Raw genomic sequence first — 16725 nt, 5'->3', positions numbered from 1 at the left:
GGAATACACACAAATAAACCATGCAATAATTCGCCAGAGAAAGGAGAGATCCGCTTAGACCTTCATCTTCCTGCGCTTGCCGACCTGGGCCGAGAAACCAGTCTTGATGGCCGTCACACTGCGACGCGAACCGCAGTTGTTGCAGGTGATAAAGTACAGACGGTTCTCGCCCTTGCTGAGCTCTGTGTCGGGCGATTTGCAGGTTTTGCAGGTGACATATTCAACTGGTGTTCGAGTTAGTATCTAAGTCCTGGGCGGGAGTGAGGGCAGAGGAAGGGGAACATACTGATGTATTTTCGCACAACGTTCTCAATCTGCTTCTGTTGGAAACGGCCCTTGATGACGAGACGCTTGCTGCCGTCGACGGAACCGTTTGTACCCAACTCGGCAAAGAGATACGCCGTCACGTGCTCGTCGGTACGCTTCATGCGCTTGCAAATGTCGGCAATGTTGGCAAAGACGGTCTTCCTGTTGCCTTCACGCATGCACTGGGGCGGGGGGATCTTGTAGCTCCTTGTCCCCGACAGGGCGTGGTCGGGGTTCTTCTGGGCGAGCTGGGAGAAGAAGCGCTGGAGGAGCATGTTGAAGCCGGGGGTCTTGATCTCGTCGTGGGACCAGATGCCTGTGCCGGCGTCCATGTCGCCCTCGACCTCGGGCTCCTCGGCGGGCTCCTCGGCGTCCTGGACCTCGAGCTGCTTGAGCTTGGCGGTGAACTCGTCGTCATCGGCGCCCGCCTCGGCCTTGACCTTCTTCTTCTTCTTCTTTTTCATGGTGAGGTCAAGGCCACCGTCCTCCGCGGGCCCGGCGCCCTCGCCGGCATCGGCACCCTCGTCCTCAGTCTTCTTGACCTTCTTCTTCTTCTTCTTCATGAGGGAGAGATCGAGACCATCGTCGTTGGGGGTGGTGGCGGCATCAGCGTCGGCGGCTTGAGAAATGGAATCAGTAAAGGACTCGAGGGCTGCAGACAGCGGCGGCGTACGAGGCGTGTGGGACTGCGCCGAGTCCTTGGGTTCTTCGGGGGCGCTCATCACGGAGACTGAGCCGTCGGCGTCGACTACGAGTTGTTCGTCTGTGAAAGCGACTGACTTGCGGGATCGGCGTTCAGAGGTGTCCTGCAAACGATGAGAGGACAATGTTAGTGTGTATGGAAAAGAGGTATAGATTTGTAAGGCGTCGTCAGGAGTGTGGGTCGACGAAAAGCAATGTAGACGTCGAAGGCGAGAAACTGTTGGACGGGGTAGAGAGGCGGTCCGTGGTGGTGACTCAGAATCTGGCTCGGGTACGAGAGAACTGATGGTGGGGTAAAAATTGAAGCGCAGGTAGGTAGAATATGGTGCACCTAAAGCGCAGAGTAGAGGGCTGGAGGAGGGGCAATTGACCACAGACAGTGAGTGAGTTGGGTGAGTGACCGGAGCACCAGACTGAGGTGGTTGCACTGCATCATGTGCATGTTATAATGAATAAATACTACTTACTACTTCTTCAGCCATGATGGCGGTTATGGGCTTCTCCTGGGTCTGTTGTCTGCAGGGTTTCCTTGGTGTGCTTTCGCACTATTGTGGCGCGCGCAGTGTGTGTGACGTCTTTGTGATAGTATTTGCGTGCAGTATGGCTGCTAAGCTTAACAGCTGCTGATCGTCGGTCTGGCCCGTTTGGTATGAAGGTCGACGTTGGGGACTGAAGTGCGGCGTGTCAAGGGTCTGTTGGCTTACGAACCTATGACGGAATTTCGAGGAGAGAATAAGATGATTCCCAGAGAACCGAATCGACGAGGACCTTTAAGGCACAATAAACGCACGCTTGGTCAGTGTTGAGTGCGCGGTGCAACTGACAGCGTTGGTGAGGTACCTTACCTTACCTTGGTAGACTTCAGCGGGGCCAACACTTGAAAGACACGTGACCTGGCCGGCCAAATCGACTGGGCCCACCCCAGCTCGCGTCGCTGCATCATCGTGATCCGAGAGACAACTCCCGGCATTCTCAAGCTCGGTTCGTGACGACCGGGATTCGGAGGAGGAAATGTGAAGCGCCCTCCCTTTCAATCATCGCCTCTCATCGTTTTCTCGAATCGCGTCGTTGAGCACCCCAGTTAGCTCCTCAGCAGCCTAATCAACGGCCCGTCATGTCAGCGTCTCTCGACGACCTGCGCGATCTCTCCCCAGCCGATGACGAGAAGGATGAGGTCGACTCCTTGCCCTCCATTGCCACAAGCGACATCTACTCCGACGCGTCACTGTCAGACTCGGACGCGCAGGAAGAATGGGATCGCAGTCTGGAGCAGCTGCAGCTGATGCTGACCATGATGATCATACCGTTTGTGGGGAAATACTTTGGCCGCAAGTTTGCCTACTGGAGTGCGTGGGCCCCCTCGCCATGTCGTGATATTCGGAGAGCATGCTGACACGATCGCAGGTTGGGGGAAGTACATGTACTGGCTACACGGGGTTGACATCAAGTTCACGAACAAGAAGGCGTTCAAAGCGGCTGGTGCTATTGAAGCTGCATCGAGCTTGTAAAGACATCACCAAAGAAGGGTCTCATAACGGCGCGAAGGCATATGCAGGAGTCTTTTTGCTTTCGGAATACGAACAAAACTGTTCATCAATCAACTTTCCATGTGAAGAATCCGACCAGCCAGAATCCGACACATGGCGTCCAACTTCATTGCTGCCAAGAGAGTTTGTGCAAAGCATAATATTATTAGGTGTATACTGCCCAAAATGTAAGTGCCCGATGCGGAGCAATATTCAAATTCGGTCGACGCCTCCCTCCTATACTGATCGCACCCCCTCCCGCCCATAGCCCCATATCATACGTCCGTCATACAAGATGACGTGCACACGCTTCGCCGAGATTTGCCAACCTTCACAAACGGGTATATTTCATGTCAGCCTCGGCCTCCATTCTCCACCTCTGCGATAGGCAGCCCTCAGACGCCGCGGACCTGGCTCATGCCCGGCTTGGAGCGCCCGAACGACCGCCCACCGATGAGGCCGCTGGCCTGCTTGTACGTGAAGAACAGACAGCCAATAAAGGTAGCCCAGAGGAACCACATGAAGACCGTGCTGGCCTGGATCTCACGACACCTCTTCTCGGTGTCGTTGCTGCCAAACGCAATCCAGGATCTCGACTTGTTGCCATAGTCGCCGCAGTCCACGGCTGTCAACTTGGCACTGAGGACGATGGCGCTGATCAAAGTGAAAAGCACTGCGAGAATGTCGAGGGGGAGGAGAAGCCAGGGGATGGCTAGGGCTGTGACGATGATGGCGGCGAGGCCGGCCAGGCAGGCAACCCAGGACCAGGCCGCAACGAACATGGTGAAGTTGATGGCCTGGGTGGCAGAGGAGGCCGCGTTGATGTTGTTGGCCATTACGTTCCCAATGAGAGCAGTGATGAGCAGGGTCCATAGCAGAGCCAGGACCCTGAGTCCGCCATGTAGCCAGCCGGTGTTCATAGTGAAGATGACGGTGTGTTTTCTGTCACGGGAGTTTAGATATTGCTTGTAGAGTGCGCACAGTTCAAGACGAGGTGCTCGAAATGGTGACTTTGGAGTTTGGGGAAGGGAAAGCACGTCTGGGCGGAAGGAGGGGAACTTTAGCAACTACATACTTAAGTAAGTATGATGACGAGTGAGAGGACTGGAGTCAATGATGCTCACTGTACCCTCGAAAATACCAGCTGCTCTACCGGACAGTTCGGCAAGTGCTTGCCAGGTCTACGGGATGACCTCACTAGCCTATCATCCCTAAATCGGAAGGCGGATGACGCAGTTTTCGGAAATGCTTTGTGCACATTTAGAGGATGCAAGCATGCTCACTACGTTAGTCCACCTTTAGTTGACAGCTTTCGATGATGCTAGCAGCCCTTGGATCCGAACTTACATGATTGCTTCATTCCAAGTGGACCCTCAATTGTTCGAGCGCGCGTGAAGTGATAGACCTGCACGTCGACCGGAAAACCTCCGCAGGTGCCTTCCACGAAAACTGGGGAACCCGCAGGATCCCGGCCTAGTTAGTCAGCAGCGCCGCCATTCTGCTCTGCTCAGGCTCTCATCACCGCTCAGTGATGTGCTCGTTTCCCTTTCTTCCCCTGACAGGATTCATCAATCACGGCCAACACCGCCTCGGGTCCACACCATGCAGCATCGACGTTATGCAACACTCATCATCTCAGCACTCACTTGGCCGTGCCCGGGCGAGGGGCTGAGCCGCTGAGGGCAGAGTAGCTGATGAACCCAGCTTCTGGCGGCACCGCCGCTCCAAGTCAGCAGAGAATATATGGCCCGAACTGGAGGCCGAGCTGGCGATGTTGCTGGCGCAGAAAGAGAGTCGCGCCGTGCCAAGTGCTCGTTTTCCTCCCGTTCAAAGTAAAAAGGCCAGCGGGCGGATATCTGCGTTGTCGTAAACTGTGTAGTATGTCCACGCCTCGGCAGGGATTCGGGAGCCACACGGAGATCTGGCGTCTGCTCATCTGCTTTCTAGCTGTCGAGCGTGGTCGTGGAGTTGTATGCGCGGATGATGCCCGTAAATCAACTCGCCATCATCTAAAAGGGGCGTGTTTTGTCGGCGCCCCAATCGCGACAACCTAGTACAGGCTGATGTTTGGAAAGGGCACGGGTAATCATGGCTAGCCACAGCACTTATAGGTGACGAGTCAAATCGTTCAATCTCATCTATCCTTAGGATGATCCTGTTGTCTAGATAGGACGGGCGACATTCCAACTCAGCGCTTCTTGGTGGTGGGGGACCAGGCATTCGTTGTCAGGGGCACCTCATCGCCGACTCTTTGAAAGGTGCTCGTGTTTTGCCCCTCGTCACCCTGCCCCTCATTTGTTGAGGAAGATCCAGGACGTTCTACTGTAACGTTCACATCGAACCTCTTATGAATTCCGGGGGTACCATCTTTCATCGCCTCGGATTCCTTGCCCAACCGCATCGTTTGCACGCTGGCCTTGTGGTGGTGGCTCTTTGCATCTATGCCCTGGTCCTTATGGCCACGATTGTGACCCGTGTGCGTGTGTTGATCTTGAGAGTACGTGAGGGAGTTGAGCCTGAACTCTGGATCTTGGTTCTTTGCCAGCCGCGTGATCAGAGAGGCCATGGACATTTCGATGTTCAGCTTGACCATGTAGGCGACTGGGTGGAACTGGACATAGACGACCTGGTTCGGGAGTGACATGAGACCAATGAGCATGACCTGTGTGCAACTTTTAGCGATTGTCCTACTCGAGAGGTTGGCAGCGCGGCGTCACTCACGTCCATGACGATGGAGAGGATCATCAGCATGGAGTTGAAGCCAACCAAAGGCTTGTACTTGGCCAACCCGTGCTGTTGCAACAGTCGGGTCTTGACGGTTCGGATAAAGAACCAATTGAGGCCTGCGTCGACAATCAAGATGAGTACTTTGGACATGCGATCCCAGTACTTGTTGATTTCCACATAACTGCAATACCCAAAGTCAGCAACAAGGAGATCTGGTCGACTCACGACCACCGATAGCCACAGAGACTCACGTTTGGCTCACAGGCGGGACGGTGTGTGCTGGAATCCAGATACAAAAGACGGCAATGTTGATAATCGTAATGGTCACAGCGGTGCCCCATTTCATCCACTGGATTGTTTTCTGGTTCTCGGCGATGACTGCAATTCTGTTGATGATGATCTGCATCAGGAGCTGGATCTCAAAGACCCAGAGGAAGAGAATGAAGAAGAGCACGGGAACCCTATTAAAAAGTAGTCAGCCTTCGCCTTGCTCCCGACAACTTCCTCACATACGTTGGCCCCAAGGTTCCATCCAAGAACAGCCAGCCTATGATGCCAATGGCTAAGTTGGCGAGAATCTCGCCCCACATCATGTAGATGTACGTGCTGCGCAGGGGGTTGCGGTTCCTGCGCGTCTGCTTGATAGCCTCCCAGACCGTGAGGAACCCAAAGCCAAGCGTGAAGCCGGCCGCCAGAGAGGCAACTTTGATGTCTGTTTGGGATGCCATGGCGGTCAGAGATGATTACAGACGGCGTCCCGGATTCTTGGGAGGGACGGCGATATCAACACTTTTAACGCAGGAGGCTCCTATTCATGGTGGCGTCCAGGGCTGGAATCTTTAGCGGCCACCGCAACTGTCAAGTGTCAACCCGTTGAGGTGGTGTTCCGCGTCTCCTTCCACCTTGGCCAAGAGCTCCAATAAACTAGTGTCCGCCACGAGACCGCAGTGCCGCACCGTTCAAGACGAAAAATACCGAGGTGGTTTGAGGCGCCGGCGATCCAGCCCCTTCTGGTAGATGTCCCAAGAAACGTAGTTACTGTACTGAGTGTACGGTGTACGCAACGACTATTTTGATTGGCATAGCGCATGCATGCCAGAACCAAATTACAGATGCCACGAGCAGCTGCCGTGGGGAGTTTGAACGCGGATACGTCCTGGACGTCACGCAATTGACATGACGCATTGTGACAATGTCCCTCGGCGCACCAAGAGCAGGTCTGGGCTCTGGCCTGAAAAGTTGGAAACTAGATTTTCTGGCTGGTCGTCCCGCTCTTGGATCATGTCCGAACTAATAAAAGCCATCTACCAAGCTTGTTCGGTGGGCAGCCACGCCGGTTTGGCGCACCCCTAAACGCTCATCGTCCCCGACATTGCTTCTGCGTGGTGGCTTGGTGGCTGGTCTCGGACATGTTACATAGTCCACTGAGTCCACTCTGCCACTCTGTGGAACCACTCTGTGGAAATGAATAAGAATCTGGGCATCCTCAGCTGATAGAACGCCCACAAGCCCGGAGAGCCCCACCCTCCCCTGCCGCCTTATAGTATGTGACTGTAAATGCCCCTATTTGGCGACGTGCATATTGGCCCCATTGAGGAAAATCTTCAAGTGTCTGGTCACTGGTGTCTCGGATAATGGTGGTGTGGAGCCGGTGGCTTGATACTAGCACCACTGCCGCTCCCTCTCGAGTCTCTCGTAGACTTCCTCATCTTTCTGTATGCGGAGAGAATGGCCCGTCGCTGCGTTCCCTACCCCTGACCTATTCAATTTGTGTTGCCTAAGGAGGCTCAAGGCCCAGGAACACGCCACGAGGGACTGGAAAATGGGGTCTGCTTCCGACGATACTATTGGACTGGTGTTGAAGATAGTCCCCCGAAGCTCACGTAATATACGTAGCCCGAATAATTCCAGGCGGTCGTTGAATCGTGCGCAGATGATGTGCTTGTAAAGTCTCATTGCCATATGCATCAAATATATGCATCAAATACCGCCTCCTTCGACAGCGACATCGACAATCGGCCTGTTCCCAACATAATCATACCCAGGCTTTCATGACGGCCCATAGGTCGAGACACACGGCGAAAGCCAGAAAAAGTGACTTTCTCCATGCGACTAGTATATTGTATGGATTGCGGGATTCCTACAATCCGACCTATTTCAGGAATTTCTCCCAAAGTTCACCGGCCTTAGCAGTATCATATGCGTGGTGACCATAACCCGGCCCGAAAAAGCCCGACTCAAGATCCCGTTCTTTCGCAAATCGGCAATCCTCGAAGTATTTCCCGCCTTGTTTGTCCAGGACCCCAGCTGTAGCAGCCCAGACACTGGTTGCGGCCCCTTGATCTGGAGTTTCGAAGATTCTTGCCAGATAGGGGTTCTCACTAAGCCCTCCCGTGGGTAGCGTCATCCGACAGGTGCCGCATCAGTTCAGCGAGGACAGCACCTGGCTGAACACTCCATGCGTGGAGATTCTTCTGGCAGTAGCGTCGCTCAATCTCGGTGGCGGTGTACAGGTTTGGCTGTTTTGCTAGGTCTGTACGCAGCCAAATCATCGTCCCCTTTGTCGAGATTGATATCGTCGAAGTTGACCTCCCCAAACCGATGACCCACGGACAATAGGATCGCAAACCGGCACGAGAAATCTGGCGTAGCTCCGAGAGCTGGTCGAAGAAGGTTGAACAAAAAGGAAATAAGACAAGTGGTTGGTGCCGAGTTCGGTTTCGAATCCGTCCTTGGCCCGACCCTGAGGACGCTGCATCACACCAGCATTGCGAATCAAAATGTTCAGACTCTCGTTCTCCGGAAGGAACTCGGCTGCGCAGGATTGTACGCTGTCCAAAGATTCCAAGTCGAGACGGAGGAGTTCACCCGGTCACTGTTGACAAGATCTCCGAACGCAGTCCTCGCCTTCTTCAAAAGGCGAGCTTTAAGATACAGCGTCATGTCCGTTAAAGCGAGAGCTTTGGCGGTCTCTACCCCAACGCCGGCCGAGCAACCAGTGATGAAGGCAACCTTTCCAGATAGCTCTCCTTGAAAGCCTTCATTTCCGATGATTTGCTTTGCCTTTGGACGGAGATCCCCAGGACCTTGGGGATTCTCATGAATTACGGCGTACTGGGTTTCCATTGTAGTAGTAATGAGATGATTCAATGGTTTGAGGTTTGAGAATGCTGACTGGAGGAATGAAGCAGCTGTAAGATGAGAATACTGAGATTGCATAACTTTGGGTGGCCGCTCATATATTTGAATCTTGGTGATCCCAAATTCCCAATGAAGAGGTCACGCGAAGGGGTACGTTGTCACGATTGCTCTAATCTCCGGTAAATGCAATTTATTGTTCATCTGCAACGCAGACTGGAAGCAGCTCAGGAGTCAAGTCACGCAATTGAGTTTGGCAACATCCTGACCAATGGGACAGGCTAATGGTAGCGCATAAGCCAGCTATATGCAAAGATCCGAATTCTTCCAGGGGTTCGTTTTTGTAGTCCGCGCTATGTTATCTAAGTTTTAAACTCTGTGGATATTGTCATCGGCAGCAGTAACTATGCACATGGCCCTTTGTAATCGCTACCCTCCGCATATGGTCTAGCCAAGTAGCGTAAGCCACATACATGAGGTGGAGGATGGCTTGCCCAGATGCACTTGACTGAGGGGAAATGTGTTACTTCAATGTCCACAGGAGCCAGTTCTTCGGTGAGAGTGATGAGTATGTTTGTTGCCAATATAACAGTCATCGCATCTTCCAGTACAATACTTCATCTTGTTCGAATTCCAAAGAGTCACCCATAACCACGTAACAGGTCTTTACCACATCGACGTTGCCGTAAAATGTCTGCTACATAAACGGTCAGCTGTCTCTTAGTCCAAGGGACTCGGGGTGAAGAAAGCTAACCTAAAGTGTGACACAGCTCCTGTCTCCTTGAGACTCTGACTTCAATCTGGAGTACTACGTCAACGTCCACATGCCGATGGCTTGTGAATCATATAGTTCCCTCGTAGCTTGACGGGTGTATCGATTTGGGCAAAATGGTCCATTCTGTGCGGTATCAGTTTTGGAATGGTCCAGCGAGGAGGCGTTCAAGTTGGCGACAAAGAGGGAGGCTTGGAAGCAGGTGACAGACAACTTGAAGAATTATAGCAGAATTCCACCGGTGATATTGGCAGCGCAAAGCACCTTCCTCGGGCCCGAGAGGGAGAGTAGTAGAGCGACGTGAGAATCGGTGTCAGGCACACTTCAATTTACAGGCAGACAAATCCCATCGCTTGGCTCTGGTATGGTGTGCCCTAGTTTTGGGCTGGAGGGAATCAGAATTTCAGACGAGTCATGTTACTACTTGAGTCTGTCGAGCTCGGATGCACCTTTCGAGATACCGCAATGTATCATTCGTGAAAAGTGCAATATGTTTGTCTTAAAATCAGGATGGCGTTATCAAGAAGCTCTACAGCAGGCGAAATCCTGAAAGCTGAATGTAGTGTGCAACCAGCGGCTCCAAGAGACGGCTCATACCTACACGAACCGCTCCGCAGAGGCACCGGCTGCGATGCATTTGGCGGTTACAGTGAAATATAGTACGTGCATATACTTTGGGGTAAGGTAATGCAAGGCCGTCGTCCCCGGCGCTCAGAGTACATGTAGACATGTACGCGAGAAAAACACACAACTGGACTCTGTTCGCCTCCATCAGAATGTTATCCGCGTCGCTGGATCAGAAACAGCCATGGACCAGGACAGATACACTTTGGGGCGTGACCGGACCGGTGCAGCGGCTGGGGCAGACCACCAGGTTCTCATCCTGTCCGTCTCCAGGCTCCGGTTCCATGTCGAACAATGTCGACCCAGCTCCAAGACCATCTCACGACTACTGCTTCGTCGAGTTCAAGATAGGCGAACCTGCAGAGGCCACCCTCAAAACCATCTTCAACAGATGGGGCGACTGGGGCAGCGGCGGGAACGGTGTGCGCCTGGTCGAGGCTCGAGCAGGGAATTTGCTATTAATACGTAGCTGACCTTGGCAGCATCGCCGCGAGTAAGAGACACGGAGAAAGCCTGGCAAATATCAGTGATCACGACTCCTTTTTGGATCTGGAGCCCAAGGACCGGATGCCGACTGATATGCCGGGAAAAATCCAGGGATGTGACGAGGTACGTGCCTGACTCGGCATATCTCAACGACATGGATCACTAGCTTAGCTCGGGTGATCAGCAGGAACCGTTTACCCGGGGCTTTGCAAGAGCGTGGGTGCATGATGGGGGAGAAGAAATTTGATGGATAGTACATGTTGAAGTTTCTTTGCGCCTGAAAGAGGCGTTCGTTGCCTGCGTCTCTCGATGAAGAATCCAGGTACATGGCTATGCTGATCTGATGCAATTGCCTGGTACGATCAATGATTGTCTTTCAAGAAAAGTTACCTTGGCTGGTGGGGGTTATCATGAGATTGACAAGCCATTGCCAATTGGCCCGAATTAGACAGGGATTCTTCTTGCCCGTCGCTGTGATCCCTGTTTCTTGCAAGCACCTGCCGATACATATGACGGATATTATTGACCAGGCTCGTACTTTATGACATGAACGAATCTTGCTCGCGCGGCAAATTGTCCAGTCGTGGAATGAGTAGTCTTGAGGACTTTGCAGTCAGTAAACAACAGTTCTTCTGCCACGTCGACCAAGTCGTTGCCACGGGCTGCGTACAGGTACCAGGCTGCCGAGAAGAAGAAGAAGAAGAAGAAGAAGAAGAAAAAGGGGGCGCGGCTACGAGTTTCACGAGTCAAGAAGGGTCGTGGACTTGATTCAAGTGAATCAATTCAGCCTCAGTTGGCTGCAGTATGTCTGTTTCTAGTGAGCTTACTAGTCAAGGTATGGGAGGGGCGTCACGGAGGTTTTATCGGCCGAGGTCGTGAAGCTATTCGTGGCGCTACCGTGCGTCAGTGGCTAGTGGCTGCCACTTGTTGGTCAGTAGTGGGTCATGGTCACCGGAAAAAGATAATTAGAGTACACTGCAGGCACGTGAGAAGCGCAAGTGCCGGACAGTATCCATATTCAGTAACAGCCTGCCACGGCGCCAGCGCCTGCTTCGCCGCTAGGGGGCGTAGCAGCAGCGTTAGTAGTGCTGAGTTTGCTCATCTCCTGACGCTAATTCACTTGGTACCACCCGTCAGGCTCGTCTCGGGGCTTGGGACTGTTCTGGATTCGACAGTGACGGCCGAGATTAATTAGGAGCATGGAGACTGAGAACGCCACCAGAGTCTCCATGTCCCCGACAATCGTCGTCGACTCTCGCGAGGCCTGCGGCGTCACGGCGTATATAACCCTGCCTGGCCCGTTTTGGACCGGCTACTACCAAGGTTTCGGGGTACAATCCTCAGCTCTCACGCCAGACACTTGATTGCGCTGTGCTTGCTGCGCAGACACTCGACAATGGCTATCCGCAGCCGTGCCGACCAAATCGCCGGCGTGGCGTACACGTTCCTCGTCTTGTCGACTATCGCGACGTTGCTGCGAATCTACTGCCGAGCTTGGGTCATCAAGGCCTTTTCGCTCGACGACTGGCTTGCCGTGGCTGCTCAGGTATGTCCAGTCCCTGGAATGGGTCAAGCGAGGTCCTTAACTGACTGGACTCTCCAGATTCTGTTTATTGTTTTCACGGCTTACGAGCTTGCGGGCGTCAGCTACGGGACAGGCCGTCATGTCGTGGATATTGAGCCAGAGAACCTTCCCAAGGCGATGCAGGTGAGTGACTCGGAACAGGGACCGTCCTCAAATGAGGCTCCATGCTGACCTTTGGCCAGATGTGGTGGACGTGCGAGCCCCTCTACGTCCTGACCAACATGTTCATCAAGGCGAGCATTGCCCTCTTCCTGCTCCGCATCTGCGTGGATAGGGTGCACAAGATCATCATCTGGACCGTGACGGGCATCACCGAGATCTACAGCTTGTTCTTCTTCCTCCTCTTCATCCTGCAGTGCCGGCCCACGTCGCTCTTCTGGCTCCGCGTCACCGCGAACCCGCCCTCGGGCAGCTGCCTCGACGCCAAGGTCGTTTCCGACGCCTTTTACGGCTACTCGGCCATTAGCTGCCTGACCGACTGGACCTACAGCATCCTTCCCATGTTTGTCGTCTGGAACCTCCAGATGAACAGAAAGGTCAAGCTGTCCGTCGTGCTCATTCTGGCCGCCGGTACCATGTGCGTCTCCTTGCTCGACTGTCGTCATTGACCTCCTGTTAACACTCTTGCAGCGCCTCGACGGCCACGATTGTACGTTTCCCGTACCTCCACTCCTTGACGGATATCGACGACTTTCTCTATTCGACGTCCGACGTGGCCATCTGGTCCACGGTCGAGACGGGCCTGGGCATCACCGCCGCCGGCTTCGCCACACTCCGACCGCTGCTCCGACGCTTCTTTGGCGGCTCCTCCGCGCACGACACCCCCGGCGACCCCTCGGCCGGCCCCTGGCACCGCACGGGGAGCGGACACCCCAAGGACGCCTACGGCCGCGGCCTCAGCAGCAGAAAGGGCCAGGAGGGATACGAGCTGCGGGACAACGATCCCCAGCGCAAGGACTACGGGGTCACCACCGTCATCCGGCATGGCGACCAGTTTGGCGACGTCGACATGGAGAGCCAGAAGAATCCCGGCATGGACGATCTGGACTCGGATCCCCACGATTGGAGTGGCAGTGACCAGGATCTCACCAGCATGGAGCAGAAGAGGCGGGTCGACCAGCCGTGGAACATTACTGTCGAGAAGTCCGTCGTCCAGACGCGGAGCTAAACTAGCATTCGTGCAATCAACCAAAAAGCCTTTACTCTTTGATACATAATTACCACTTAAATCAACCGCACACCACATGATTGCCCGACAGGAGGTAGGCGCAAACTTGAGGGCCAGCCACCCCCCCACTTGACATCGCCGGCATCATGTCGGCTGTGACAATGGCGTTCTCCGCCTGGACGGTGAAGGGGCCTCGGACCCTCGGTGGATCCCGGCTGTCAGCACCCTTCATATTGGAAAAGCCACCATCAGCCTCAGCTTGTTGAGCAGACTCACAGACAGGGACACTCGGCCCGCTGCGCACACATCATGATGGGAATAGATGTGAGACCGGACCATTTCCGCCGTGACTACTGACTACCCACCTCGCCGATGGTGGTGAACACTGAAATCTGCTTGCCAATGCCAATGGCAAGAGGGAAGGCTGGCAAGGGATCTCGTTCCAGTGAGCCAATGTGGTGGTCACTTTACAGCAACACGAACCCCGACAAATCAATGTCGAAATAGGAAATGCATCCGGCTTCTTTTTGGCTGTTGCGTGCTGTTGTGGGCCATTCATCCATCCTGCTTCTATGTTGGCCCCTCGAAAGCCTGCGGTTGTGATCCGCGGAATCTTAAGGTACCGTCCAAGGCATGCTCGACAAGAACAACTGCCACAACACGCGCACACATGTAAGGAAGGGCTGGTATTTTCTCTACGCCGCAGGCCGTGCAATGAAAGATGCCGCAAGGTGACGTTGCGTCCTTCTCAATTGGGGCCCCGCCTCCTCCGCGAAATGCAGCTCTCGACTGCTACACTGCTATGCGGGGCTCAGGCACACATACACACTTACACTCGACCATCAGTCACAGACTTGGCACCATGGATTTGACGAGCCGACAAATGTGCATTTTGCCAGCTGAGCGAGCCTAGAAGACAGCAATTGGCCCCCGAAAGCCCCTCAACCTTCGATAACTCTAGTCTCAACGGGCCCGACCGCCACCAACCGCCCCGACCTACCTTCGATGCTTTTTATGATGATCAATAGATCAGAAGAGAAGGAAGAAGATGAATTCTCTGTCTGAAGAAGATGCTGATGCTATGAAAAAGAGGAAGAACACGATACCGCGAAGATGTTGCCTTTTGAGGGCAGCTGTGGGCCGAATGTGCAGCCTGACCAATCAAGGCTGTGACTGGCCTGCCACAAACACTTTTGATACATATCAACACACATCTGACAACCATTGCAGGCTCCACATCGCTCTTCAAAATCCACCATGTACCTGAACATGGTACCTGTATACTTTGCTGTCAAGTTGATGGTTCAAGCTGACAGGACCCGGCAATTGCGCCCAACCGCTTCACCCGTGGTATTGACTCGTCCTCGCTTGCCGTACTCTTTCAAGCCCATCAAGTCGACTTGGCATCAAATGGCCAGCCTCTGTGCTCGGTGCCAGGAAAACATATAATTAGAAAGCAAGGCACTGCCCGGCCAAGAACTTGCTTTCTGGGGGGAAAAGCCCAACTGCAATGCAACCGTGCCAACGGCCGTAAATGGCCCCCAACACTACGTCATGCCTGGCGCCCGCAGGAACATGTGAGATAACCATAAAGGAGAGATGCCCCGATTGTCACAATATGAAAAAGTGTGCTTTGTTAACCTGCTGCCCTCTCGACAATGTTTGCCTCGCCGTGGGTATGGGAGATTTTTTCTCTCGCCGGTGTCATCGCCACATTCGCAGGGCTCGTGGCGTTATTAGCCGTGTTTGACGGCCGACCTTTCTTCGACTGGAAGAGTATCACTCTGAACACTGTTGTTTCGACACTCTCCTTGATCTTACGCGCATTTCTGCTCTATCCGATTGCCGAATGCATTGGGCAGTGGAAGTGGATCTTGTTCAGCCGCAGCAAACGATCCCTCAAAGACTTTGAGCGTATCGATTCAGCGAGTCGAGGACCACTGGGTTGTCTATGCCTCTCCTGGCAGAGAAATGTGCCGTAAGTTCAAGTTCGGAGTTTGAAGATTCTCAGAGCTGACCGCACGAAGATGGATGCTCCGTCTCGGTGCCGTCGTGACCGTCCTTGCCCTTGCTGTGGATCCGTTCTCCCAACAGCTCGTTCAAGTCGAGACTAAGGTTGTGAAGGTCCTAGAGCAATGGGAGAAAGGCGACCCTGGGATACCTGCCTACTCTCCTCGTGCAATGAGCTACAGACGCGGACACTTATTCAAGACCAATGAAACTTCTCCCGCAAACGAAACATCGGATTCCAAGGTGGTCCAAATGGAGGCGCGACCAGCCTTGTCCATGGCAGGGACCATATTGAGGAGTTTAACGTCATGGGACAGGCTTATCGTGCAAGGGCTTGATCATGATTGCTCAGATTCAAAGTGTACTTGGTCGCCGTTCCAGACTCTCGCTGTGTGTTCTCGCTGCCAAAATGTGGCATCTCAGCTGAGGCGAGTCGAAGATTTCGGGGACATGTTCAGATACATGGAAGATCTTGGCGACGGAGATATCGAAATTCAAGCGGAGAATGCCACAGCAGTGGCTCTCCCCAACGGCCACTTTCTTGCCAATCTCAATGGTTGTCTCACGGAAGAGTCTGCTCTGGAAGATGGATGCAAACTGCCAGGGACAGCAAACGACACAATCGAGGCTCCTAGTAACGTGGCATCGTTTTATGGAACGAGTAACCCAAACCACACATTGACTATGCAAGATCTCGACACCATGATCTGGTCTATGACTGCGCTATACCTGGATGAGGATCAACGGAGAGGGGGGCATCTTCCGCCCGACTGGGATGGACCAGGCGGAGAATTTGATGACTACTATCGGGACTCGACCGATCCTATCAGGAAAGATTCTCAAACAGACCTGAGCAGATGGCCTTATTCCCCCGTCCAAGCGGAAGAATGCGCATTGTTTTACTGCGTTCAGACTATCGAAGAGACATTCGAGATGAACATGCTTTTTGAGCGCATCGTTGAATTCGCAAACTTTACGCGAAAGACCGACTCTTGGCAACCTCGAGCCAAGGGGGACCTTTCACCAGAAAACATCCCGCCAAACCCCAAGAGTCTCGAATTTGACAACAGGTACGCTGCGATGGAAATGACCGACCTCGTGCTTGACTATAGCAACAAATCAGCAGAACGGACCGAGTTCAATCTATCCCACGCTGCTATCATGTCGATCAGTGCCTACTTCCAGGATACATTTCGGTTCCCGTGGAAGAATGAGTCCGAAGCTTTCGGTCTTGTGAGAGATCTGATCCCTGATGCATTGGTGTTGCCTACTGGGCGTACCAGATCCCGTAACTTTTATGAGCCGACATCGCTGGAAGGGTTATACACCAAAGAGTTGCCATCGATGAGAAACAGGATCAGCAATCTGGCACTTGGCATGACTGTTGAGATGCGCAATGACGCGGGAGATGGCCATCTTTACAGCACCGGCACGGGGGGGCCTGATCAACACCAAGACGTTGAGATTGGCGTGTCCCATGTCTCGAGTGTGATATACAGAGCAGAGTGGTACTGGATCTCGTTGCATGGAGTGATAGTCTCGTTCGGAGTGCTGTTTTGCGTCATGACCATGCTGAGCACGACAGCTGACGCACGAGAGCAAACGATCTGGAAGAATAACTCTCTTGCCACATTACGACAGGGTGCAGATATTGGGCAGAGACTCTCGAGTGTTACTACGC

At 53.5% G+C, this 16725-nt stretch overlaps 5 protein-coding genes across 5 annotated transcripts; 2 read left to right on the top strand and 3 right to left on the bottom strand.

The window, feature by feature from the left end:
* Positions 1–54: 54 nt before the first annotated feature.
* On the bottom strand, positions 55–1490 carry J7T54_006491 (eukaryotic translation initiation factor 2 subunit beta-like protein; the record flags this gene model as incomplete). Its single annotated transcript, XM_051502928.1, has 3 exons — positions 55–224; positions 287–1112; positions 1476–1490. The coding sequence occupies 3 exons, from the start codon at positions 1488–1490 to the stop codon at positions 55–57; spliced, it is 1011 nt and encodes a 336-aa protein (XP_051365302.1).
* A 632-nt stretch (positions 1491–2122) lies between these two features.
* On the top strand, positions 2123–2516 carry J7T54_006490 (uncharacterized protein; the record flags this gene model as incomplete). Its single annotated transcript, XM_051502927.1, has 2 exons — positions 2123–2354; positions 2413–2516. 2 exons carry the CDS (start codon positions 2123–2125, stop codon positions 2514–2516), a joined length of 336 nt encoding a protein of 111 aa, XP_051365301.1.
* Positions 2517–2929: 413 nt separating this feature from the next.
* On the bottom strand, positions 2930–3454 carry J7T54_006489 (Non-classical export protein 2; the record flags this gene model as incomplete). The annotated part of the gene is made up of 1 exon (XM_051502926.1): positions 2930–3454. One exon carries the CDS (start codon positions 3452–3454, stop codon positions 2930–2932), a length of 525 nt encoding a protein of 174 aa, XP_051365300.1.
* Positions 3455–4722: 1268 nt separating this feature from the next.
* Positions 4723–5989, bottom strand: J7T54_006488 (uncharacterized protein; the record flags this gene model as incomplete). The annotated part of the gene is made up of 4 exons (XM_051502924.1): positions 4723–5196; positions 5256–5442; positions 5513–5722; positions 5775–5989. The coding sequence occupies 4 exons, from the start codon at positions 5987–5989 to the stop codon at positions 4723–4725; spliced, it is 1086 nt and encodes a 361-aa protein (XP_051365299.1).
* Positions 5990–11677: 5688 nt separating this feature from the next.
* On the top strand, positions 11678–13034 carry J7T54_006487 (uncharacterized protein; the record flags this gene model as incomplete). Its single annotated transcript, XM_051502923.1, has 4 exons — positions 11678–11827; positions 11885–11989; positions 12049–12443; positions 12497–13034. 4 exons carry the CDS (start codon positions 11678–11680, stop codon positions 13032–13034), a joined length of 1188 nt encoding a protein of 395 aa, XP_051365298.1.
* Between the last annotated feature and the right edge of the window lie 3691 nt (positions 13035–16725).

The sequence above is a fragment of the Emericellopsis cladophorae genome (genome assembly GCF_022114955.1).
Source record: "Emericellopsis cladophorae strain MUM 19.33 chromosome Unknown NODE_4_length_1054762_cov_117_872525, whole genome shotgun sequence".
NCBI lineage: Eukaryota > Fungi > Ascomycota > Sordariomycetes > Hypocreales > Bionectriaceae > Emericellopsis > Emericellopsis cladophorae.
The sequence above is the reverse complement of the archived record's forward strand: the minus strand, read 5'-3'. Positions and strand labels throughout refer to the sequence as shown.